At 42.1% G+C, this 24,878-nt stretch overlaps 1 protein-coding gene across 4 annotated transcripts in view; it reads right to left on the bottom strand.

Annotated features, from left to right (window-relative positions):
* Nucleotides 1-24,878, bottom strand: part of MYO1H (myosin IH) — a 52,443-nt gene that overhangs the window by 14,774 nt on the left and 12,791 nt on the right. For 2 of the 4 annotated variants that reach the window (XM_019486757.2, XM_059713402.1), the window contains exons 2-18: nt 18,471-18,629; nt 17,921-18,036; nt 16,012-16,210; nt 14,967-15,047; nt 14,379-14,558; nt 13,321-13,419; nt 12,076-12,189; nt 11,421-11,492; nt 10,561-10,680; nt 10,200-10,267; nt 9,363-9,468; nt 8,004-8,084; nt 5,267-5,358; nt 3,809-3,903; nt 2,207-2,253; nt 1,042-1,122; nt 493-598 (exon numbers count right to left, since the gene is read on the bottom strand). In XM_019486757.2, the coding sequence (XP_019342302.1) occupies nt 493-598; nt 1,042-1,122; nt 2,207-2,253; nt 3,809-3,903; nt 5,267-5,358; nt 8,004-8,084; nt 9,363-9,468; nt 10,200-10,267; nt 10,561-10,680; nt 11,421-11,492; nt 12,076-12,189; nt 13,321-13,419; nt 14,379-14,558; nt 14,967-15,047; nt 16,012-16,210; nt 17,921-18,036; nt 18,471-18,596 (1,783 nt within the window). In that variant the 5' untranslated portion in view covers nt 18,597-18,629. Of the gene's footprint in view, nt 1-492; nt 599-1,041; nt 1,123-2,206; nt 2,254-3,808; nt 3,904-5,266; nt 5,359-8,003; nt 8,085-9,362; nt 9,469-10,199; nt 10,268-10,560; nt 10,681-11,420; nt 11,493-12,075; nt 12,190-13,320; nt 13,420-14,378; nt 14,559-14,966; nt 15,048-16,011; nt 16,211-17,920; nt 18,037-18,470; nt 18,630-19,685; nt 19,794-22,103; nt 22,288-24,878 lie in introns of those variants that run through there. The other 2 variants (XM_014598410.3, XM_059713404.1) reach the window with 2 other exon arrangements.

Below are 24,878 nucleotides of genomic sequence, written 5' to 3'. Positions count from 1 at the left end.
GAAGTTGTGCATACGAATGTCTGAACTTTATGCCAGTAAATGGCTTAATTTTTTCTCTTGCATGAGGAAGGTGTCTTCCAAATCATGTTTGGAGATTGGCAAGGGAAGTGCTGGTTCCATACAAATGATGTATGGGAGCATACCAGGCAAGTCATGATGAATTCTAGGGGCTGTCCCTAGGAAGAAACCTCAAGGAAGACTAATGAGCAGCTTACATCAGCTGTATGAAATATCAATAGTCCAACTCTTATGTCTAGGAGATTCAGAATAGGGGAAGCCCCACTTTCACTTAGGTTTTATCTTTCATTATAAAATGCTCTAGGGCTTTCCTTGAACTGGTCTTTCATTTTTATCTGGCAGCACCAAAGTAAAAGTGCAGTTGTTCAGGAGCACTGGACCAAGTGGAGGGAAGGGGTCAAGAATTATGCTATAGCCAAAAGCCCTGCCCTCCTTCCCAATTAGCATTTACATTCAACCAAATGCATCCCTTACCAGGCTCTTTGTCCTCGTTTGGTTTAATGCATCGGACATAAGATGGCTCTTTGGACATTAAGATTTCAATTAGGCTGGTCAGACTGTTCTTGAACTGGGTTGCTACCTGTAGAGACATTGAAGATCTGTTACCTTCACAGGTAAGACAATGCTGTTGCTGGGTCATCAATTAACTCATTACTTCACTCCCTGAACTCCAAAACACAGACATGTCTGCTTTCCCAATATAGTGTTTTAGAAGCCCAACTGAGCCTGAGCAGTCTGGAGCATGTGGTTACCCAGGACACCCTCAGACAGGGGGTAAATGGCCCTAAAACATGAGCAAACTGTAGAAAGAATACTCCTAGAGAGAGGCGTTACCTCCCTTGCTGCTGCACTAGATAGTTTTTCTCCAGGGAAGTCAGCCATAGTCGTCCTCCCTTGAAGGCTTCCACTCAAGTGGATGACAAGGAGAGGGAGAGGAGTCAGACTCAGGGAGCCGAAACCTGTATTTTGGAAGTCACTTTGCTCCTCCTCATGCTTTCACGTGGAAGAAAAAAAGCAACTTACTGTCTCAGGCCGCCTCCTATTGTCCAACTCCACGGAAAGAAAGCATTCTCTAATGATGCTATTTTTAGAATTGCAGAGTACCTGAAACACAAATGGAAAGCTATCAAACATGCATGCTCCTCTCTGCTTAGCTGCTACTGAAATGGAGGAGTGGAGGTGACTAGACATTCATAGTCTGGCCTTGGTTCTCCCCATCTTGCGATTACTAGATTCTTAACGCTGAAGCCAGAAGGATGACTATGATCACCTAGTCTGACCTCTAACTAGATCACCTCTTGAATCCTATTTTTCTATGATCTCCTGGACTTACAGGCCATAGCAGTCTTTCCAGTAACCTAATTACTAGACGGCCATTAGAAAGAGATCCCATCTCATTTCAAAGAGCTCCAACTCAGAGTTTAAGGCAGGGTGTCCCAAACTGTGGTACACAAAATCTCTTGGGGGTATGCAGGAGAAATTATGTAATGGTGGATTTAATTTTCATTATAACAACAGGCACAAGGGGTTAAAATATAAAATATATGCTGGTAGGGGTATGTGAGTAGCTGGTCAATCTGGAAGGGGGTATGCAATAAGAAAGAGTTTGGGGACCTCTGGTTTAAGGCCAGAAGGAATTGAGAGGTCATCTGCTACAACCTTCTGTACAACCTAGTAAAGCTTCACCATTACCCACATCCTCAACCTAATAAACTTGTGGTTTAGAAAGCTGTCTTCCAGAAAGGCATCAAGAGACTGATACCACACCCTGTAATTTGCCTTTTCAGAACAGCAATACAACATTCTGGTCTCAAGAAAAGACTATTCCTTACAGACCAACATATGCTCCCCAAATAGCGTGTTACTGCAGGGGCCAGAAGAATTACCTATAAAGAAGACACTTACTTATTCAGTATGGTTCTGGCAGGAAACAGAGAGCATAGGCAGGTTTGCAAGGAACTGCCTATGGCTGAAAAACATTAAGGACCAGGGAATCCCATTTTTAACCCACCAGTTTACTTAATCATTTTTAGTAGATCGCATTATGATAAATGTATAAAAGAGTTGTCACTGGGCACAAAAGTAAGTGTTGCAGCAGGATTCCAGATATTCTACCAAAGAATTCAATATAGCTCTGTCTCAAGAAACAGCAACTGAAGATATAGCTCAGACTTCAACAGTGTCTTACCTCTTTCAGGTTTCTGTACAGGAGATCATTATTCTTCTCCAGAAAGCCTGAAAGTTTGAAAAAGACATTGAGTGTTGTACTGAAAACAATTAAAAGAGAAGTCTTAGGAGATTATTGCCAAATCTGCTGCTTGGGTTGGAGGCCATCACCTGGTTTTCATAGCAACCACTCTGATACACCGGAAAAAAAATATTCCACCATATTCCTGCCTGGTCAGAACAGTTTTTGGTGGGGTTTTGCATAGACACACTTAAATGTTTCATGAAGATGGCTGTATCAACCAAGAGAGATTTTTGCACTAAATGACTGTCTGGGTGAGGCACTGTTCCAACATATGGGCAACCAAGCATCGAACCCCACTTTGCTTATTCCATCTCAGGTTACACTGAGACGCACAGAGCAGGGACACTTCTTTCAACTCCAGGCTAATTCTGTTCCTACCACACTATGCAGGGTGAAAGTCTCTCCCTCCTGCAAAAGCCAACGTGTTGGTCTGGAAAGTGCTATTTTAGCATGCCTCCATTTTCATTTTCCATCCAGGGTGGGAGGAAAACAAATTTCCAAACCTCATCCGCCACTGTAACACAGACTGACTGTCCTTTGTCCAGCTCTGCATCCCAATAGTCACTCCTACTGATTCAGAAAAAGCATCTTCCCAAATCAGCCAAGTACACAGAAGTCTGTCTGTCAAAAGACAGCTTCAGTTTTATTAGGTATTCAAAGCCAGAGACAAGTCACTCAGGCTAAACAGAGATATTTCAAAAAGTCAATCTTTTTCTTGTAACCTTACACAGAAGTGTAGCACACAGAAACCTTAAACAGAAAAAAATACATTCTTCCATCTGAACCTTCAAAACAGAAGCCCCATTGCTCACTGTAATCAGGGGCAAAAACTGAAGGCCCCCGGAGCTAGCTAGGAGCTCAGATTTAATCAACAGATCCCAACACACAATGCAACTGGGAACCAAAATTGAGGGAATTCTTCTACAAGAGCCTGAAGAATCCAAAAGTTAACAAGTTAGAAGATAGGGTGAATCTCCAGTGAAAGCCATTTCCATCATGCACGTTCAGAAGACGTGAACACCTTAAAGCAGCTCAGCAAAAGAAGCTTTGTGATTAGAGCTCCAGTTTGGCTGGACTCAGACCTTTCAACCAAGCCAGATCAGTTAGATCCTTGGCTGCCACATTCTGGTGTAGCCCCATTAGCTCCAGCAGAGCTGCTTCCTTTACCCTATCTGACAATCTGACCCAGAGATTGCCAATTTCCTATCAGCAGCTAAGGATCAGGATCTTGCTGTTAAACACCTAGGCATGTGATTTCCTTTGTGTTAGTGAGCGACCCCATTGGTTTCAATTGGATTAGTTGTGAGAGTCAAGTTACCCACCCTACCCAGTTTGTGGATGATGTGATTCCACATATTGAGTTCAGCCTCTTCCCATACCCATGCCATGCGCATTTTCTGTACTTAGAGACACTTCTCAACTTGAAAAATAACATTTAAGCTTTAATAACTTCCAGGAGAGAGCCAGAAAATAGCATCTGCTGGAACAGGGAAGTCTGTCCTACAGCTGGCTTTGCTGTCTTGAAGAGGTCACACTCACCTACTGCACAGTAAGTGACCTCCCCTGCATAGTGAAGGAGACGGAAGTCCACCCAGTCAATTGATTTCCGAGTCTTTTGATCTGCAAGTTTGCGGCTGCAGAAAGAAACCAACAAGAAAAACAAGATGCCAGATATCTTCTGCTGCCTATAAGGATGATTATTTAAAACTTATTAAGAGGTAGATGCAAAAAATAAATAAATAAATAAATTGAGTTAACTATGTATTCGCATTGATCTGATTGCCAGTTTGTGGCCCACTTTAACAATTCTTATATAAGTCTCTTCTGAATGAAAGGAGGCTTATGTAAGAATTGGTCAGGAGCCAACAGCTAATGAATTGTTTTAGTGGTACAAGGTTTGTATAGTACAATGACAGTTCCAAAACTTGTGTCACCTGCCCCTTGTCAGTGGAAAAAAATATCACTTACTCGAGATGTGCCTACATCTGTTTGCAGAAAATACCCTGTAAACATTTAGACTATTACTTGATCTGCAAGATCAAAAGCAGAAATGCCAGTGCCTTATTTCACCATGAAAAAAAAGTGCCCAAAATAGGCAAAAACACATTAAAAATTTAATGAAAATACTAGTGACTAGTAAAAAAACCCCACCTATAACACAAAACATGCAAAGATGACACTGCTGCTACTTTAAATAAATGTTAATATAACAAGTCTGAACCCCACTGCAAGGTAAATAGTTAATAATGGCAAAGTATTTTCCATGCAACTGAATTGTGTTAGTTTTAATGATTCCTTACCCTTTAAAGCACATTCTAAAAATGCATTTTCTTCTTAAGTGCAATTGGACTTAATAATCTCTAGCCGAAAGACAGTAAGATAGTAAGGTACACAAAGGTGACAGACAGATTGGTTACCGACTTTCCACAAAGACTGCCCAGAGTTTCAGATATCTAGCGATAACGTTCCAGATGCTTAAGTCTGGAAACTGATGGCTACTCACTGGGTTTTATTTAGGCATGTTATGAATTCCAAGGCAGAGCCTTCATTTTAATTTTTCAGGTGCATTTGCCTAGCACCTATCAAAACCCAGCCCTGAATCCTGCAGGTGCTATAGTAATGTATTTATTAAAGTAACACAATTCGTCCCTAGTTTTTATATATATATATATATATATATATATATATATATGCATGCATAAAGCACAGAGAAAAGCAGGTCACCTGGACTCGGGTATTAGCAAATTATTGATACACAGAAGAATTTCCCTTCTCCCCTCCCTGCCACACCCACCCATCCACCCAGCCCATTTGCTCCCATAATTATATGTTATATTTTGTGTAGCTTATTAAAGTGGCAGATTGGAAGCAGCCTGAAAGGCCTTGCTTTCCTCTGGTACTAAACAGGGCTGTTCCTTTTCAGAATCAAAACTGAACCCCAGGGAAACACGAGGGGAACGTTTCCTCTATGGTAGGTTACAGAGACTAAGTGCATACGTCAGGAAGTGGGCATGATCTCCTACTTTCTCTTCCAACTTTTCCAAGAAGCTCAAATCAGTTGCTTCACCAGGTCGTAAACATTCTTCATCCTTCGAAAGAAGAAACATTTCATATCTTAATCCAACCAAATGTGTCATCAGCAAGGGTTAGGAACAGCATTTAATGAGCCAAGTTTTGCTAAATGTGAGCATCTTCTGTAATCTGTAAGAACACACAAGTCCCTTCAGAGAACTCCACACCCCGCGGACTGCTCATTTGGATTTTTTTTTAATCATTTCTAATAATTGGACATTGCAAAGGGCTTTTTCCTGCCTCTGTTTTTGTTAATAGAGTACATTACTATTGTATTTGCACAGTGAACTTAGAAGTTAATGACCTACATTTTGTGAATTTAAAGTTCTAACTAATATCAAATGGAAACTACAGATTTTTACCCTGCTAGCCTCAAACCTTGTTTCAGTGAATTAAATTAGGTGGGAGACACTAAACCCCTCATTAAAACTATTTGCCATGGCGCCTACAAAAAACTCAGCCACTGTCCATGATGCTGACCTGTTCAGTCTCACTGTTTCCTTGCGCTCCCATATCTCTCAAGTCACGTGCTGGTTGGTTTTATACTACAACGGTAAGTTTTTTGGGCAGGGAACCATCTTTTCATTCAGTGTTTGTATCGGCTCTTAGTACAAGAGGGTGCTGGCCCACAGCTAGTGCCAAGGTGCTACAGGGATAGTAATGATAATCCAACACCATACATCTGCCTGCTGTAGTTACCATTACAGTCTAATGAAACATTGTCTTATGGCATTGTCTAAATGCCACCATAATCTGGGCAGCATCTATGTCCCAGCCATGTTCACATAAATATTACGTTGCATTTCTTTATACATCTTTCCAGGTACAACTGTGTAATGTCATGACTGTTTAGTATGATGTTACATGATAATTAACATATCTCTTCAATTACAAAATTACACGCAACTTGCCAGGCACTGCCGTGGTAAACTGAAAATCTTAACTGTCACTGAAAGTTTATTTGACTTCATACAAGATACCTCTATGTCCCCTTGCTAATTCCAAAACTAATTTCAAGACAAAAATATATGGTTAGAGATGGTTTTGCATTCTCTGCAACTCCCTGCCTCTCTCCCCTTGTCTGGTCCATAATGCTATTGTTAGCCGCAAATGAAGATGGCAGGGTGAAAGGAAGACACCATTAAGCACAGAGACCCAGTAAGAGGGACACTGAAGATCCTCAAACCAGGTTTTTTACTAAAAAACCATAGTCAGAGTCCAGGAAAAACCTAAACCTATTGAATTCTCAGCTTCCCTCTGCCTACCCCCTCCCCACAAAAACCTGCACGCTCTGCCAGTATGCTAGATATACAAAAGTTCTGCTTGAAAGACCAGCTCATTACAACAGCAACACTAGCATTAAGCTCCAGTAGACAGGAGCCCAGAGCTACAAGGCATGAATCATTTGACTCCTGTATCCATGCGATAAACTCCACTCCTCTATCAGCAAGTCAGCAAGACTGGCTGGTGTCAAGGTACCATATATCTTTCTTAAATTACATACCTCTTTAAAGGAAGGATGTACCTATAAATCTTACCCTCCCACTACACTCTACACATACACACTTAAGAACTGACCATGATACAATAGCTATATGGCTATGTTTCAAGCAATTTGATCTTCTGCCAGGGTTAGTCTCCCGTTAACAGTCACGACACTTAATCCTAAAGGAGGATGTCTGCTCTGCACTTTATAGCAGCCCCCCTTTGTGTTAAAATGCTCCAGATGGAGCTTCCAATATTTTACCCCATGTTCCGAATGGTAGCTACTGCAGTGGGGGCTTTTGGGAGTAGAGACATCAAACAGGTAGGGGAAAAGCGAGAAAAATCTCAGCACATAGCCTATGGTTTTGTTGCTTTTTTTTTTTTAAATGGGAAATTTTTCATGTTCCAAGTCAAAATAGCCAAATCAATTCCAGATCTGTGAGTCATTCAAGAACCATATGTGGCCCTGCTACCAGCAAACATCCTCCACCCCCACCTGGGGCTTCAGATGCTTCCAAATCCTTTGGCAGGCGTCCTACACGCAGGCCTAAGCCCAGAGACTTGGAGTTCAGATGCTCCTGAGTTTCGTTTGCCCTCAGCCGTATGGCCACAACAGCAAGCTAGGGAGGAGTCTCCCATTTTCATAAAGTCGGCATGTAGTCGGAATCTTCCCACTGGAAGTGAAAGTGGGAGGCTAACTATATATTACTACCCCCTGCCATGTTCGTGGTTTTCCCCTGTCCTAGGAAAACCACCTTGGTGGTCTTGGGATGCAGCTTAGCTTCCTGGATAAGGCAATGGATCAGGAAATCTGGGTTCGACTCCTGGCTCCACTACTGGCCTGGTAAGTGACCTTGGGCAAGTCACTTCACCCCCATTTTACAGAAGCGGAAACTATGGTACCTGGAGGTGAGGATACTGACCTCCCTCGGAAAGCCTTTTGAGATCCACTAGTGACAAGTGCTACATAAGGACTTTTTTTTTTTTTTTGTTATTCAGAGCTGACCATTGCCTCTATAGCCAGGTATTCTGCCTTAACTTTGCCAGCCAGGTTCTGGAGAAAGAACTTTTGCATCCATATATTTATACCCTGCAGCCACAGAGCTTTGAAATAATTCTGGTGAAGCATTGTACAAAGCATTATTAGGCTTGATGCAGCACAAATGTTTGTTCCTACCAGTATGGAGATTATTCCTTTGTGTTTCTGTTCGACCAGCTCACAGATGATCTTGTTGTTGAAATAGGGAACTGGCTCCCACTGGAATCAGAAAAGGAAAACTTCCTTTAAAAGGCATTTCAAACAAGACCTCTATGCACTCAGCTGAAAGCATCTGGAGCTAGTCATATTTAACATCATATTGGAAGGGTTCATGACTCAGCCCCTACTCTACATCTTCCTTCTTTAGGCAGCATGGACAGCTTCCCTTGTTTCAGGCCACTACACTGCAGTACGGAGTCAGTTTTGCTCTTATTTTCTCAGCTCTCTTTTGGATTCTCACAAGGATACGTCTCATCTCTGCAAAGGCATTTCATTGCAGATCCTTTGAGAAATGAGCCCTGGTTTTGCCACATTTTCCTTCAAGGCACACAAACTAAACAGTTCATCAGAACAGAAAGGATCCAGCTAGGAGGGATGAGATCAAAGTTTGGAGCTGGACTCTTCTCAGTGGTGGCAGATGACAGAACAAGGAGCAGTGGTCTCAAGCTGCAGCAAGGTAAATTGAGGTTAGAGACTATAAGGAAAAACTCTCTCACGAGGAGGATAATAAAGCACTGGAACAGGTTACCCAGAGAGGTTGTGGACTCTCTACCCTCGGAGGTTTGAAGACCTGGGTAGATGAAGCCTTGGGGCTGGTCCTGCTTGGAGCAGGGGATTGGACTAGATGTGACCTCCTGAGGTCCCTACCAACTCCCATTTTCTATGATACTATTAAAATAGGGGCAAGGGAAAAACAAGGCTGAGCAGGCAATTGTGAATCATGTTAGGTAACAGAGGCATGATCTTTCCATAGGTTAGAAGCAAGGAGTACAGCTTGCAATTGCCCTCTGTTTGTCTGATTGGCTGATGAAAGGAGGGGACTCCTGGTTTAGAAGAGGCTGAGACCCGATGCAGGAGAAAAGTGTCCCAAGTGACACATCATTCAAGTGTGACAAAATATGAACAGCATGTTGAGAAGGTCTTACCCTAAGAGGGACCAACTTTTCTGTCACAAAGTTAGGTGATTTGAAGACACCTTGATGTCTCAAAACAAGCGTGCTGTGCAGAGGCATAACTCATAAGATTTGTGTCCTGGGTGCTAACCCTGGTGGCTCAGGGGGAGACATTGCTGCTTCAGGGGGAGGTGTCAGTACTCAATGCTGCCTGCAGCCACCCCTATTCTCCGGTGCCATCAAATCCCAATGCCACTGGGATGTGGCAACTGAATTCAGTGGTAGCCTGCCCTTTAACTCAGTGCCTGGGGAACATTTCCCATCACTCACCACTAGTTAGCGTGCAGTAGTTATCTCTAAGAGAAGGAAGAGCAATGAAAGTTACCTCAATGCCTTCCTGTTCGTATTCCTCCTGCTCTGCCTTCAGGGTCATCTCAATTAACAGCTGCTGGAGCTTCTCATTGCAGTAATTGATGCAGAACTGTTCAAAGCTTTTTTTTTTAAGTAGTAAAATAAGTGGGAGGAATGCAAGATTCGTTTAAAAACAAGATGGTTTTAGAGCTGTCCTTCAAAGGAAGAACTGATTTCTAGTTGCCACTAGACCTTTAGTGAAACTAGGTAAAAAGCAACAACAACAATAAAAATCTTTCCTTCTGGTAACAAACAGTCCAGGAAATAGCTGTGGTTGTGCATTCCCACTGGGAAACTTTTTTCTACAAACACCCCATGCCAAATTTAAAAAGGGTCTCTAGTGCAGGTGTTTAATGGGCCTACATACCCATCTCTCCAGCTTCCCATCCACACCTCATCCCTAACATTCAACCTCAAGGAGAGAGTTTGGAAAAAGCCCAGTTAGCCCCAACTCCCTTCCCCTCCTCTCATGCACACTTGTGGCTAAGCTTCAGTTCTGCACTTGCAGGCTCCAGAACGAAATGCCAGCGCATTCACAGAATAGCTGCATGCACAAGATACCTGGCCCTTTTTGCTGACTTGGCACACTCAAGCAGCAGCCAAAATGCAGCACTACACTGGGTTCTAAAATAGTGTTAAAAGGTCCTGACCCAGCCAGAGCGTTAGCAAATGGGGTCAAGGTGTTCACAGAGTAGCTCACCTCTCTAGTTACATTTACATACTGTGGTGCACACAGCAGAGGTCAGGCATACCTGAGAAAACAAGTGAAGTGGGGATAATACAATTTAGCCCCATTTTCATGTGCACTTACCTGTTTGTACTCAACACTTCAAACCCATAGATGTCCAGCAGCCCAATCACAGTTTTCCTGCTGGGGTCCTGCCAAAACACATCATTACAATGCTCTGTTATCATGTTTGAGACGCTTGTAAAGATCACGTGTTGCCAAAGCTGCCGGACAATGCACTTTTAGCATTGGATACAAAACTGAAGAGACTGCTGACTATCCAGATCATGAACCTCCAACTCCACAGTCTGGTGCCCAACATCAGATGGCAGTTATGCAAACTATTTTTTCGTGAACCCAGAGTCATGCCACACTCTGGTAACACTAACACTTAATGCATAACACTGTCAGTAATACACAAGTAGTTGCTAGAATGGGAACCAACCTTGTTGGCTAAAGAGGTATTAATTTTGTTGACCAGCCAAGTAAAAGTCCGTCCATAAATTGCCTTAGCCACAGCATCCCGAGCGCAGCCTGACAGGTCTGTATTCAATGGAGTCAAGACCTAAAGAAAGGAAATATAGTAAATGTTAAGATTCATGAACAAAAAATGACAAAGCCATAAGAGAAATACAGAGTGCCTGAGCAAGGGACTAACATATAACACAGTGAATTTAAATAATTTAAACACTCCTGGATCAAGGGCAGGCCACCACCCTGACCACCTGTGTTTCACCCTGACATGCAAGCCAGCACATTCTGTCTTCAGAGAAGAACAACTGAGCCAACCACAGCTCCACATACCATTGCTGCTACTTGGTGGGACTAATAGCTTAGGACTTTAACTCTGAGGCTCCATGCTCAGAGGTATTATTGCCCACATCCCATTCAGCTGCATGTGGAAACTCATCCAGTCTTACAATTACAAGACAGAGTTGAAGTCTGGGAGGCTTTGAAATAGTCAGCACACTCCATACCCTGTCCTTTGTAATGGGAAGCTGCAAGATGGTAGCTTTATGTCTCCAGTAATAGAGGACAGGCTGTAGAGGAGAGGCACCAAAACTGAAATATTGGTAACTAAGGATTAACCCCCTAATTTGGAAGCAAACAAGCAAAAAAAAATAATGTTCTTAGCACTGGTTTTGTGCAAATGGGAAAACAGTCACACCAAGTTTAAACAATCAGGCCAAGCTTACTAAAAACACCCATGCAAATCAAGAGCAGGGCTTGTCATCTCATGCTTTAACCCCTAGATCAGACTGACTCCCAGTGAACATATAAGTGTGACACTGGCCTAAATTATACCTCTTCAGATCTGGCTTCAATTTTCCTATTCGTAAGAGCTTCCTGTAGAAGAGATAAGTGGACACCCAATAACTGCAGAGAGAAAGAGACTTCCAGTTAAAACACAGAGGACAATCCCATGGTTGTCTTCAAGTTGGAGCAAATTTTTCAGGCTCCTTGATTTAATGTCTATTACTCTGGAAAATATAACCTGTTATACAGCAAGCAACAAATGGATTTCTCTGCTTTCAGAGATAAATGGTGAAATTAAGATTTAACAAGCAAAAAAAACAGTCAGCCACTTGAACAGTAATGGTGTCACTTGTCACAATGGGATTACATTAATTATAACTGCATTCTTATTTATTTGCACAGGGCTAAGATAACTTCCTGGTTATTTCTACACTGGCAAGCACTTTCAAAAAGAGAAGTATGCTTCCCCACGAAGTAGTGAATCCATTAGGATATATTCCAGTTGACCTGTTTGCGGTTATGGGGCAGAGGGCATTACTAGATCTCAGGCATTTATCTTTAAGTAAAATGAAGCAGCACACACCAAGTTTCGGAGTGTGAGCTCTTCAGGGTCAGGCCTCTCCTTGGAAGGTGCTACCATAAACTAAGTGCCCAGCAAAGGAAGGAAGCAACAGCATTGGTGCTAGAATCGGGGGATGGATACCTTGGAGATCCATTTGATCTGGGTGCCATTGCGGATGATGCTGTGACCATTACTATCTTCTTCAAATCGAATGTTCCCCAGATGCAGGACACTGGCAATGATCCCATATAGATTCTGATACCAAAAGGAACAGAGAGATTGTGAGAAGCCAGAGTCATAGTGGTAAGTGCCATGGCATAGTAGCAGTACAGACTCTTGGCTGGCCTAGGGGTGGATACCCTGATTCACAAAACAAGCTATTGTTGAGGGAGACTGGCAACTTCCTAGACTTGCTCCTGGGTTTTATAGGGCTCCATATCAAGTAATAGGGCTCTTTAGCCCCCACAGAGTTAAGCAGCCACTTGCTCAGCCTAAAAGGAATGGGGTAGTGCCCACATCTACATGGTGGGAATCACTATGGCCAAGTAGGGAGGTGAAGGAGGCCATCCAGATATCAATGCACACTGATGACAGTTTCCAGCTCAGGTCCTCTGGTGCTGGGTCCATTTTTTCTATCCATAGCTCCTCCTTTCACTGAGTTGAACAAAATACAAGCCATGGAGCGTAGAGACAACTTGCTACACGATGCATTTAAGTCAAAGGGAACCATTACATTTGTAACAGCTAGAGAAGCATATAAGCTTTGAACTAAAAGTAACCAAAGGTCATCAAAAGCCATTGCTGGTAGGGAATGGAAAGAGAAGTTGAGGAAGCAAAGTGTGTTTTAATTTGTTCTATTTCTTCAGAAAGGCAAACTGATCTCTCATCACCATCCCTTCCCCCAGAAACTCCTAAGTCCATCCCAGGTAGCATGGGAGATCAGTTCAGACCAGCTTTTCCAGTTTTGAAAGAAAATCTGTGAATCACATAGATGTTTTAACTGTATGAAGAGTAACAACAGACCCTTTATTTCTATAGTGTTTCATTAGCATCATGTATTTCTGGTGTCCATCTCTATATTAATATGGCAGTTTTCACCACTGTGGTAGCTATAAAAATCACAAACACACTTGCAAAAAAGCCTAGGGGCCAATCAAAAAACTACCCACTAACAAGAAGGGTTGCATAGTACTAGACATCATTCTTCTTGGTGGAATACTGAAACCAGCAAGATTGTACTCTACAGCACATACTTCAGTACCATGTCCATACATCACCTCCTTGAAAAATCACTAGATGGCCCTTATTTGGAAATTCTCCAACACAAGCCAGAACAGCCAGGGAGTCAGTAGTTGCCTTTTTTGGATAAGACATATGTTCCCATACCTCAAGATCTTTTTCAGTGAAGTCAATGACAGAAAAGGCTTTGCAGACTATCCTCCAGTCATTCCAATCATTAACAGAGGACACTTTGGCACATTTACCCTGCAGAGCACGAGAGAGATACATGAAGACTTTGCATCCATAGTAATCCTGTTGGTGTGCTGATTAGACACCACTAGAGATACCTTGGCTTGACATTCATCTGACTGTAACAGAGTTTAGTTTCCCTGATCCAAGCTTTCATTTACCACAAAGTAAGAGCAGGCAGATTGTTAGTGCCATACATCAGCTGTTCTGCGAACCACCCCTTTTAATTCACTGCACTTGGATTATTTGTCTGATTCCCTATTCTGTCATAGATTTCACAGACATTAGGGCTGGAAGGGTCCTCACAAGATCATCAGGTCCAGCCCTAGGCTTCCCAGCACCCCTAGAAGAGTCTTAGTTTACTATAGTTTGCAAAACAAAACTCACTTTTTAGTCATCTACTAAGATGATTGCTCCAGCATGGCCTATGCAGCTCAGAAGTCTACTGGTCAGGTCAACTTGCACTGAGTTACTTAAAAGCATGAATGTGTGGAGATTGCGTACTAAAGTGCTCAGCCCACTTACAGCCAAGCTTTTCTAAGTGTTTGGTTTCCAGATATCTATTATTACAGTGATGCAGTTGCTATTATTAATATATTTCTTTGCACATTAGTCATAAAAAAATAAAATGGTTAATAAAGCATCAGTTTGCTCAGATAAATCTGCATTTTATCAATGGGAGCAGGAATGCACCCTTACTCAAATTGTATAAAACACCTGCTTTAATCTCTAGAACAAATCAGTGCCAAAAAAGAACACATACTAACAACTGTTTTAGGAACTATAGTTTCTAAGTCATTGGCTATAGTCAAGACTTTCAGCATAATGAAATTCCTAGTGGTTGTTCTCCTCCAAGTTATAGTAAGCCTACTATATGACCTTTGCAAGCCAAGGTAATGCAGATACCTGCCACCAAACTCAGCCCATAACAGCCCGGAGGTGGTTCCATGCTGGGGATGAAGCTGTTTCCAAACCTGTATAAGATACATGTACTTCCGGGGATTGCGCTCCAACCCAAGAGACTTCAGCAGTTCTTCATCTCCGCCCTCCAGCAGCTGGTAGAAGATATGGAAATTCCGCTCCCCGCGGTTTTGGTGGACAACTCGGGATTTCTCAATCAAGTAGCTGAGGATGTGTCCCCCTACTGCACATCCCTAGGAAAAAGTAGCCAGGTTATACCTTCCACCCTCAGAAGGTCCAAGGAATATGAACTCAGCAGAAGCATTGTGATCTCCTCTTCTCCCCCAAGTCTCACACAAGCAGAGTTATATCACTAAGAGTCTGTCTGTCAGAGTAAGAGCATAGCTATTCTCTCTATCATCATCTTAACTAAAAGCATCCCTTAGGAAGAAGCATATTCTGTAGCTAAGGAATTAACTATCTTTAACTCCTTAAATAGAGATAGGGATGCAGACACAACACTCATTAAAAGCAATAGCTGCAAAATAAGGGGTCAGATAAGAGTTGCTTCTGGCTGTGCAATATAAATGTATGAACCAACTGTTCCAACACCTGTGCCAGACATGCTTGTTTTCATACTGGTCCATTATATTTGTTCTTACCTTAAAATCAAATTGGATATCCATGTACTTTCCAAATCTACTTGAGTTGTCATTGCGCAGAGTTTTTGCATTTCCAAAAGCCTGGGGATAAACAGATGAGATCAATCAAGAACTTCCAAATGAGAGCTCAGCGTCCCAGACGACACCCTCCAAAGGACAAGGACAAACATTCTAGCAACAAACAATGCTGCTCTATCTTTAGTCAAACTGAAACACCGAATTGATAAAAACTATGCAGGTGTAAGTATAATAGATTACTCTGCATTTCCAATGGTATATCTAAGCAGAATGTGGCTCCTTGGCACCCTCTATGTCTGCAGCCTTGAAGAGCTGGTGGCAGGCAAGGTATAAGCACTTACAGCTTTAGGTGTTCTATCCAATTTCTCCTACATTTCCAACTCACAGTCAATGTGCAGCTAATTTTAGGAAACTCTGGAAAAAAATTACTCTTGTATTTATAACACTGCATCTTATGAATCTACTTGTAGGGCTCAGCTCAGTTCAGGGAGAAGTCTTAAGACCTGCCCTTAATAGAAACATCCAAAGATACTTGGCCTTACTTACTGCAGATCAGGCAGCTCACAGGACAAGGGAGGGATACTCAGAGAGGTGTGTTCATTTGTGGACAATGCAGCCTGCATTAAATGTTCTCAGTACCCTCCCCCCACCCCTTATTTCCCTGAGGCACTGTTGGCAAAATTCCCTATTTACACAGCAGATCTCTCAAGGGGAAGATCTGTGGCTTTACATAAAAATAGAATTATTGTACCGTGAGAACTTTAAGCAATAAACAGCATAATATGCTCATTCTTATCTATTTTCTAAGCTCGAGAGGAAGCACTGGGGGGCGGGTCTGTATTTAGTCTCCTCTGCGTAGGGTTAGGAGCTCATTGGCAAATTGAGATCATTTTCCTAATGTGAATGTCAGTAAGGGAGAGGGCATCTAGAAACATTTCAGTCTCACACAGACAGAGGGCTCTGGCAGACCCCAGCCCATGGACACTAACCATGATAACCTTTTTCCCTGATAAAGGTTTGCCTTTACCTCCAGAACTGGATTGGAGAGCAGCAGGCGATCGCGGACTATTTGCAGCTGCTCCGTTGTTGGACAAGTCACTGCAAAGTACTGCAAGATCTTCTTGGAGGCTTCTGTCTTCCCAGCTCCACTCTCCCCAGAGATGAGGATGAACTGGTTATTGCATTCAGCACACATTACCCGGTAGGCATTGTCAGCTATGGCGTATCTGAACAAAGATGATGTCAAGAATTCAGCATTAAGAAATTTTCGCAATGTGAAATGCCCATACAAAATAGGAAAAGAAAAAAAAAAAGCTTTGATCAGTACTTCATGGGACACTTAGCACTAACCCAACAGACTGGAAACAGTAGCATGTTCTAAGCCAAGCTTACTGACCTGGGTCTTCACATTAAAAACACTTCATTCACAGTTGAGAGTAAGGTAGATTTCATAGACATTCGGGCTGGAAGGGACCCCGGAGGATCATCGAGTCCAGCCCCCTGCCCAGGGGCAGGAAGTCAGCAGGGATCATAGGATCCCAGCAAGATAAACATCCAAATGTTTCTTGAAGGAGTTCAAAGTGGGTGCTTGAATGGTGGAGAGGGTAGAGAAGAAGAAAGGACCTTTATTAACAGAACTCATTTAGGCTGCCTGAACCCCTGTTAGATGCAACCTACCACACTGCAGGTCCACCAAGCAAAGGAGAGGCTGTAGTTGTGAAACAGGCAAGACATCTCACTGGGGATCTGAGTTCAAGTCTTGGTCTGCAATCATGTCAAAAGCCACCTCCCACCCCAGATGCCCCTGGTCATTTGTAGGGTCATACAACTGGAAGGAACCACTTGGACCATCAAGTCCAGTTCCCTGCATTCACAAGGAACCATTATCCATCCTGGCTGGACAGTCAAGTGATTGGAGATGATACCAACTGCATTACCCACTTATGTGCTGTTGGCTATGAAGCCTGGCATGCCTTACCCATACTTGGGCAGAAATTTGATCCAAACTCAGACATGCTGGTTTAAAGTTTTCTTTCAAAGCAAAAGGGCCTGGCCAAGCCTACCTGACTTCTGCCCATAAAGTTATTTTTAAGTAATTAGCAGAGTCTCCACTGAACGAGCCACTGGGAAAAACTGCAAAGCTATTAAGTCTCTGGCTTTGACTGTTGACTTCAGTCCACTTCCTTCTCCCTGAACTCTGAGTGGAGGGGGAACAAGTTGAGAAAAATGCATGAGCACCGAAGGGTCAATAGGCAGAGCTAAGTGCGAAGGAGCCCAAGGGGAAGAGGAAGGATAAAAAGAGGGAATACTTCAGACCAGCTAAAGGGAGACAGTGCCGGCACTGAAAGTCCTGAACAAACTCCTAGACTAACCCCGTCTGACAGACCTCTCTTGTGCCTCTTAACAAATTACCTTCACAATTTTCCACACCTGTGAAACAGCAAGAAACACTCACTCACCCTTCTCAGGGAATTTGTGAATATCAGCATTCACAGAACATCTTCAAAGTGTCAGTGATGCAATTCCCCAAGGCTTCTGGACACATTCCCCATTATAACATGGACTTTAGCACATGCCGCCACATAGCCACTACAATTGTTCCCTGTGCTAGCAGTAACAGACTGCAAAAATGACACCTTAATTTTGCTGTATAGTCATTCCTCATACCACCAAATAGAAATCGCCTTCCTTCCAAATTGACACCCAATTTGAGCATCATGCACCTTCTGGACCCCCACTTAAAACAGTATAGTTATTTGACAAGCAACCCCCAAATGGTGTGCATTACTTGGTAAAATGCTAGTATGAGAAGAGAGGTTTTTAAATAGCTTTTAAACTCCTGTTCATTACACACAATAGCAACCACTCTGTAACACTTAAGAGAAAGTCAATGTGTTCAAGGAAGCTAAAATCTAGAGGCCTTTAATGAGACTTACACATGTGGTGGCAGTTCAAAGAAGTTCACTCCTCGATAAAGCTTCATCTGTTTCTCTGTGTAGATATCCAGCTCTTTATAGGGATTCACGGAGACTAGGAGGGTACCAATATAGGTCTGTGAGAAGAAGGAGGAAGCACAGATGTAGGATGCAAGTGCCAGAATGAAAGCAAGCTCTCCTAAAGGAGCAAATGTCAAAAACATCAGGCCACCATGGAGAAGAAAGGTGGTGGTCGTGGTATGTTTCTGTAACAATTCCAGGGTTTCAATATTTCCATATATCCAATCTCATACCTCCTAAATCCCAACAATATTTACACTCTGATTTTATGGTTAGACAGTAATTAAATAAATTTAGTCCGTTATTACCCTAATAATTTTCAGTGGAAAACTTGGGGAGATGTAGGAAAACTAGTTGGCTCTGGGAGTAGGGCCAGCTACAAGTGAGTAAGTTATGATGCAAGTCACCTCGGTCCCTAGAATCAGTGCATTAATGCACCCCATCAGCAGCATCACAAAAGCTGCAGAATCATAAAAACATGCATACTTACATATATGAGGTCCTCTTGATATCGCTTGCGAAGGTTGTCTATGAAAGCACTCTCACTGGTGTGGGGATCCAAGAGAACAAAGTCCTGTATCCCAACTTTGTCTCGGGCTATCAGAGCCCCTTCCATGTTCAGGGTGACGTTATCGCCCTCCTCGTCTTTCTACAATGAAAGGGGAAATGACCCAGTAATATTTTCTGGATCTTCTCCTTGTTCTTAAGGGGAAACTGTTACATTGGAGTAAATCCTGCCTTAACCTCATACACCATCCTCATAGCCCTGTGGTCCAGGTGGTAACTGAGGTCCTGGAACACCAGAGTTTGATTTTCATCACAGATTCCCCACGTAACCTTGGGTAAATCACCTATAGTCTCTCCCCACCCTCCCTCATCTCAGTTCCCCATCTGAACAACACAGGTAATAATGCTGCCCTATCACATCCTATCGTGGTGTGAGGATGGGCTCCAAATGGTAGAAAGACTAAATACTCAGGATCTAGTTAACAGCAGTGGAGCCAATTCAACATTAAGACTTGGTTAGTGACACTGTGGAAAGGCAGGAAGAGGAGGGAGATTTCAGCATCAGAAGCTTTGAGATAATTAGCAAAGGGAAAAAGGATGGAAGGTACCTGAGAATTAAAGGGATGTGTATTTATGTCTGACCCAACAGATTTTCTCCAATAATGAAATACCCTTTTGGTTTGCATGTACCTGAATAGTTGCAATAAGACATACTGCCTCACAGAAGGAAAGAGTTAGAGAAAAACAGGTGCGTGGATGTTCCAGGGGCAATCTTCAAAGTGATGTGTTCAGGCTTGCACGCCCAACAAGAGTGAATTTCACTGCAACATGGAGTGCTGGTAAAATGAATATTCATTTCTTAGTACTGCCATCTCCAGTCCCAATCAGGATTGACCATTTAAAGTGAAAAATAGACTGAGAGACCAAGATCAGATGAAAGAAGGGGGGGGGGAATTCAATTGTCCAGTAATTCTCTAACCCTTAAAGCAATTGTCTAGAAATCAAAGAAAACCCCAGTTCCTAAACCTAGCTGTGCTGCTAAGATCACTAAGTTACTTTGGGCAAATTATCAACTCTGTGCCAAGTCTACTTAACCAATCCCAGCTGTGTTGGTTTTGACCCAAGTATATCAAGCTGCTCAGACTGCAACATCTGGAGCTACTTAAGAAAGGAGGTTCTCTTTAAAGAAACATCCTACCTAAGATTTTCCAGGGAAACCCAAAAGTTAACTCCCATCTTGCTGCATCTTGTATTTTTGTCTTTCCAGCAAGCAAACCGAGAACAAATTTTTACGCTTGGACAGCAGATGTCTCCATACACCAAGGAGAGGGATCTGGACAGAACATAAGACTATAATGCAAATGCAGCAATACAAAGATCTTAGATATAACACAGCTGTCTTGTTAGATATTAAAATACTCTACTGCACTTTTTAGGGCGATCTGCAGATAATAATAATATAGGGGCTAACAATCCCCCTTCTACAAAAGGGTACTTGCAGAGCAAAAGGCCACCTCACTACCCAGCTTTGACTCATTACCTTGGAAATTAAAGCTCTCTTATCGGGATGGAGCTCTTAAAATTCTCAGATTTACAGGTTTCATCACTTTTGTCTTTTGTTTCTTAAATAGCTTTCAAGTCAACATATTACAGATCAGCAAGCAAGCAACCTACTATAGCATTTACATTGTTAGTGTTTCATATAAAGATTATACACCTTTAAGCATTTAATTTTACTTTAATGCATAAGGTATATTTCCTTGTTGTATTTCTTCTTTGCTATATTGTTCATTATTAGCTCACCTTCCAACAAGATCAGATCTTGTGAATTAGACCAGACACAGCAATTTAGGGACTGTCAGCCAAATGTATAAGATGATGCATCAGTTAAAGAAAGCTAGTATCAGTCCTGTGTGCTGCTCTCATGTTGTCCTTTCTGACATTGAGCCAGTGGAGTGGCAAAATCTCAAGAACCAGAGAGATGACATGCACAAGATTTGGCATCCACATTAGAAGGACAGAATGAGGGGCTATTGATATAGTGGTCAATGCTATTTTATTTTTATATATTGATTAGGAACTGATCAGGAGAAGTGGGAACACATCTTGAGGCTTTTATCTTGAACTTTTCACTTATTTGGATTTCAGCTCTGGGGAGGACCTGCAGTAAAAGAAGAAAGCTGCATTTCTGACAGCAATTTCACATGAGGAAGAAATATCAATGTCTTGACCTCATGGTCACAACTTCTTTCATGAATGTGATATCATGACTTAGTTGATCTCAAAGAATATGCTTCAGTTCTTGTTGAAGGCTTATTCCTTCTGTCCACAGTACAGCCAATACTTCCATTTTGCTGGTTTCATATCATAAGCAATGATCCTGGCCACACTTTTCAGATATGAAAGGGAAGAGGGCTTTGATTATTACCCTTATCAACTAGTATGGCATCTGGACCAAACTTTAACTTAAGCAATGGCCATCTGCTCATCTAAAACTCACTCTAATCTCCAGTGGATGGCGCATTCTTTCTAGGTTCAATTGAATGGGATATTTCTCATTTCCTTCATGTTGTGGCACTATTGCTGTGCTCTGTTAAACAGCTTCTGTTCCACCCCAGAGGTGGCTGCATGTTTCATGGTAGATGGCAGGATTTTTATACTTAACTTATAAAGTACTTTATCCCTGTGCATCAGGTATGCCTTACTCAAAATATACAAGCAACCTGAAAAGTCATCTTCAGAATTATTTTAAAGTTCTTGTTAGAGTCAAGACATAGAAAGTCATGTAGGAGGAGGAACAAAAAAAAAAAAAAAAACCACACAAAACAAGGCAAAAATCACTTCCCAGTCTGGTGGGTTTCCAATTTTGACTCAAAAACATGAAAGATGAAAGATTAGAGATTGCAATCCCCTTTCAGCTCTCAATCTGCAAGTCTGACTGCTTTTGTTCTGAGAATTTGCTTCCAATTAGCAAGTTCAGTAGTTGTCACGCTGGCATTTTTTTTACTGCTAGTCACGGAACAGTTTGAACACATTTTGCTGATCTCCCCAAAGGGTTACAAATGTGCACAGATTAGAGATGATTGTGGTCTCTTTCAGTATGAATGATCATTCTTACTAGAACAAAGCTATCACTCTGAATCTCTCTGCTCTGAAACACAGGCGAAGCATTCATACCTGGGTTTTGTATCACTAGCTCACACTTGGTGCATTAAAACATCCACATTCAGCAAAAACCTATTCTGGAGGAATTTTTCTGATCTTGCAAGATATGAACAACAAATGCTGTATGTTGAAAATACAAGATAAATGTACATTTATCATCAGTGCTGCCCTTCTGATGAAGTTCCCTTTCCTTCTGAATGGTATTCAATACTACTGTATCTGGGAAATATAAACCAGCAGTACAAGTGACATTTTTCCACTACAAAACAATGAAGGCAGTCTTTTTGGAGATAACACCTAATCATGCATGATTGAATGCTGGCCTAGATTAATCTTTATATTTTTTTAATATAAAGATTATATACGTCTGTATTTCAGGTACAGGCATACATTTTGCATCTAACATGCCACCGAATGCACAAGGATTAAAAAAACCAACAATGAAAATTACCTTGCAGATCTGGTTTCTTCCCTGCTACTTTCTTCACCATTCAGCAAAGAAACACTTTCTAGTTTTAATTATCTGGACTTTCTTAATCTTGTTGCAATGGTAACTAAATTTGGAGCATGGCCCCGCCAATCAGAATTCACGAACATGGCTGGGAGGGCGCACGACTTCTGTAATCCCTGACCAAGCTGTACAAGCGTGTATCAGAGTTAGCAGAGCAGCTCTGCCTCTACTCAGGGTCACAGCTGAGCAGAAGTTAATGGTCATCACCCTGGAACAGTGAGTGATTCAAGTCTCAAATCAAACGCACTCATTCCAACTGTAACACAATAGGATGTGATGAGAGAAGGATTTTGACTGGAGGCGAGTGAACGTGAAGTAGTCCAGGGTTAGGGATCAGATCAGACAAATCCACGTTCTTCAGCATGTATTACCAGTTAAGACAAGTGGGCCATGATGTACAAGCTTACTGCTGGAGCACTGAGAGCGTGATCTGGCTTGGTCCCACTAACCATGGCATAAAACTAGGGTTGGCAATGGCAAGCCTACCCAAATATTGTCAATTGACCAGTCACTTCATTGCATATTGTTTGACTGGTCAAACATAGCACTTTTACCAAAAAAACCCTACGTTTTTTGGAGTTTTCTTGACAGAAATAGGATATTTTTTATTTGTTTTTTGACACAGTTCTTAATGGGAAATTTATGCTTTTTCCATGCATTATTTGGACCTATTGGCAATTTTTTAAACAATTTTTGACTGATATTTGATCAGTCAATTGACCAGTCAAATACCCAGCCCTATATAAAACACAATCCTGGTGGACATGCTCTTGGGAAAATTCAGATTGACCAGAACAGCTTTGACTGCTAGACAGAAGGGGTAAATATAACAGAAGCCAGTAGGCAGATGACACTTGTGAAGCTGGAGACTTCCAGGACTGGTATTCTTTAGGCAGAAACATTCAACACCTTCGAGCCATGTTGCTTGCATATACGAAGCAGAATATGGCCTCCCAGTACTCCCCATGAAGCATGCTCAGCCATAGCAAGGCTGGGATACTAGGAGGCATGAATGCATCTTATTATTATTATTGGACAGTCCCTCCACATCCTAAAATCTTAGCTGGTCGTTTTGAATCATCAGCAAAACATTTGAACTGCTTCGTCCCAGGATGCTTCGGGCTGTATCCCTATTATGCGAGAGCCTGTCATTAACATCTCATCCATGAAATGATGGGCATTACTTTAATTGATCACCCTCTTCTGGAGCCTCCTCAACTTTCAGCCAGGAACAGCCTGCTCTCTCCGAACAGCCCATCCATCCTTTCATGCTTGCCTGTCTCCACTCCACTGCCCTCTCCAGACTGGTTTCAGAAAAAAACTTTTCCAATTAAGCTCTTCTGTTTCTATTACTTGGGACAGGAATCAGTTAACATGCACTTTGGGCAAAACTGTTTTGAAAATATAAGCAATTGGCATTATAAGCAAGTAATCTCTTAGATGCTTTGATGCCTGCCAAACATATGCGTGATAAATATTTCATAAGAAGCCTCCTGAACACTTTTTCCCTTGACTGAAACCTGTGAGCCAAACCAAAGAAATGAAACCGAATGGTGAAAACCTAAACCTCACTTAGCCTAAGACCATCCAAACCCAAACTGTATCACAATATAAACCATATTCCCTCCTTTTTTGCTCCTGACCCGTTGGAAATCTTTATTTTTCACTGTTTTAGCCAGCCAGCCACCCTCTATAACCAAGTTAAGACTTCTTTTTTTAATGGGGTAATGCTTAAGATGTGATGCACAGAGCTGCACTTCCAAGATGGATTTATTATTCTCATTGCCTACTGGCACCAGAATGTAAAGAGCCAGTTTTATTTTCTCCCCAGCCCAGAAATACAAAAGAATGACTAATCCTGAAATCCCAGGAGCTGCTTTGCTGATCAAGTTTCTTTAACCTATTTCCTTTACCAATACATTAACTGGCAAACAACAGTCTGCTCGCTTTTAGGCAGAGATCCGTCACTCATTTTCAAGTTAGGCTTAACTCTGATTTACTCAGAGTTTGCTCAGATGATGGCAACATCTTTCCATAATTACTACCACCATTATTTTCTCCCCCCAGTCCAATCCTGAGTTACTGGAAGAAGGGCAAATACGCCTTTCGTGTAGTAAATGTAGGGTATTCATTTGACCCTGGCTGCCTCAAACTTTTCCTCTCCACAGCTACACTATGAGAATCATAGATTTTTCTCGCTCCCTAGAACATAAAGCTTTATCAGGGAATCTAGCCAGAGAACTGCACAGGAATATTTTACTCCCATCTAGCCTTTTGATGTTTTTCCACTGAGATTTTATTTTCAACATTTGAAGTCGACAAGAATCAGTGAGGGATTCAAACACTACTAAACTCCGGAGGTGTTTAGTTCTTGATCTTTTCTTCACCCACCTCATTTAGCGGAAATGTTTTGTTAAATTAACTAATGAAAACGCCAACACAAAAAGACTGTGTAAAGCTGGTTGAACAACAAAAAAGTTTCTTGCCAATTCTTTGCCAGTATTTTGCTGTTATCACAGAATCATAGAACATGAGGGCTCTCTCCAATTTATAGGGACCTCAGGAGGTCACATCTAGTCCAACCCCCTGCTCAATGCAGGACCAGCCCCAACTACATCATCCCAGCCAAGGCTTTGTCTACACAGGGCTTAAAAACCTCCAAAGATGGAGACTCCACCACCTCTCTGGGTAACCTGTTCCAGTGCTTTACTGCTT

Source organism: Alligator mississippiensis, chromosome 10 (genome assembly GCF_030867095.1).
Source record: "Alligator mississippiensis isolate rAllMis1 chromosome 10, rAllMis1, whole genome shotgun sequence".
Classification (NCBI taxonomy): Eukaryota; Metazoa; Chordata; order Crocodylia; family Alligatoridae; genus Alligator; species Alligator mississippiensis.
This window is presented reverse-complemented; position numbering and strand designations above follow the sequence as displayed.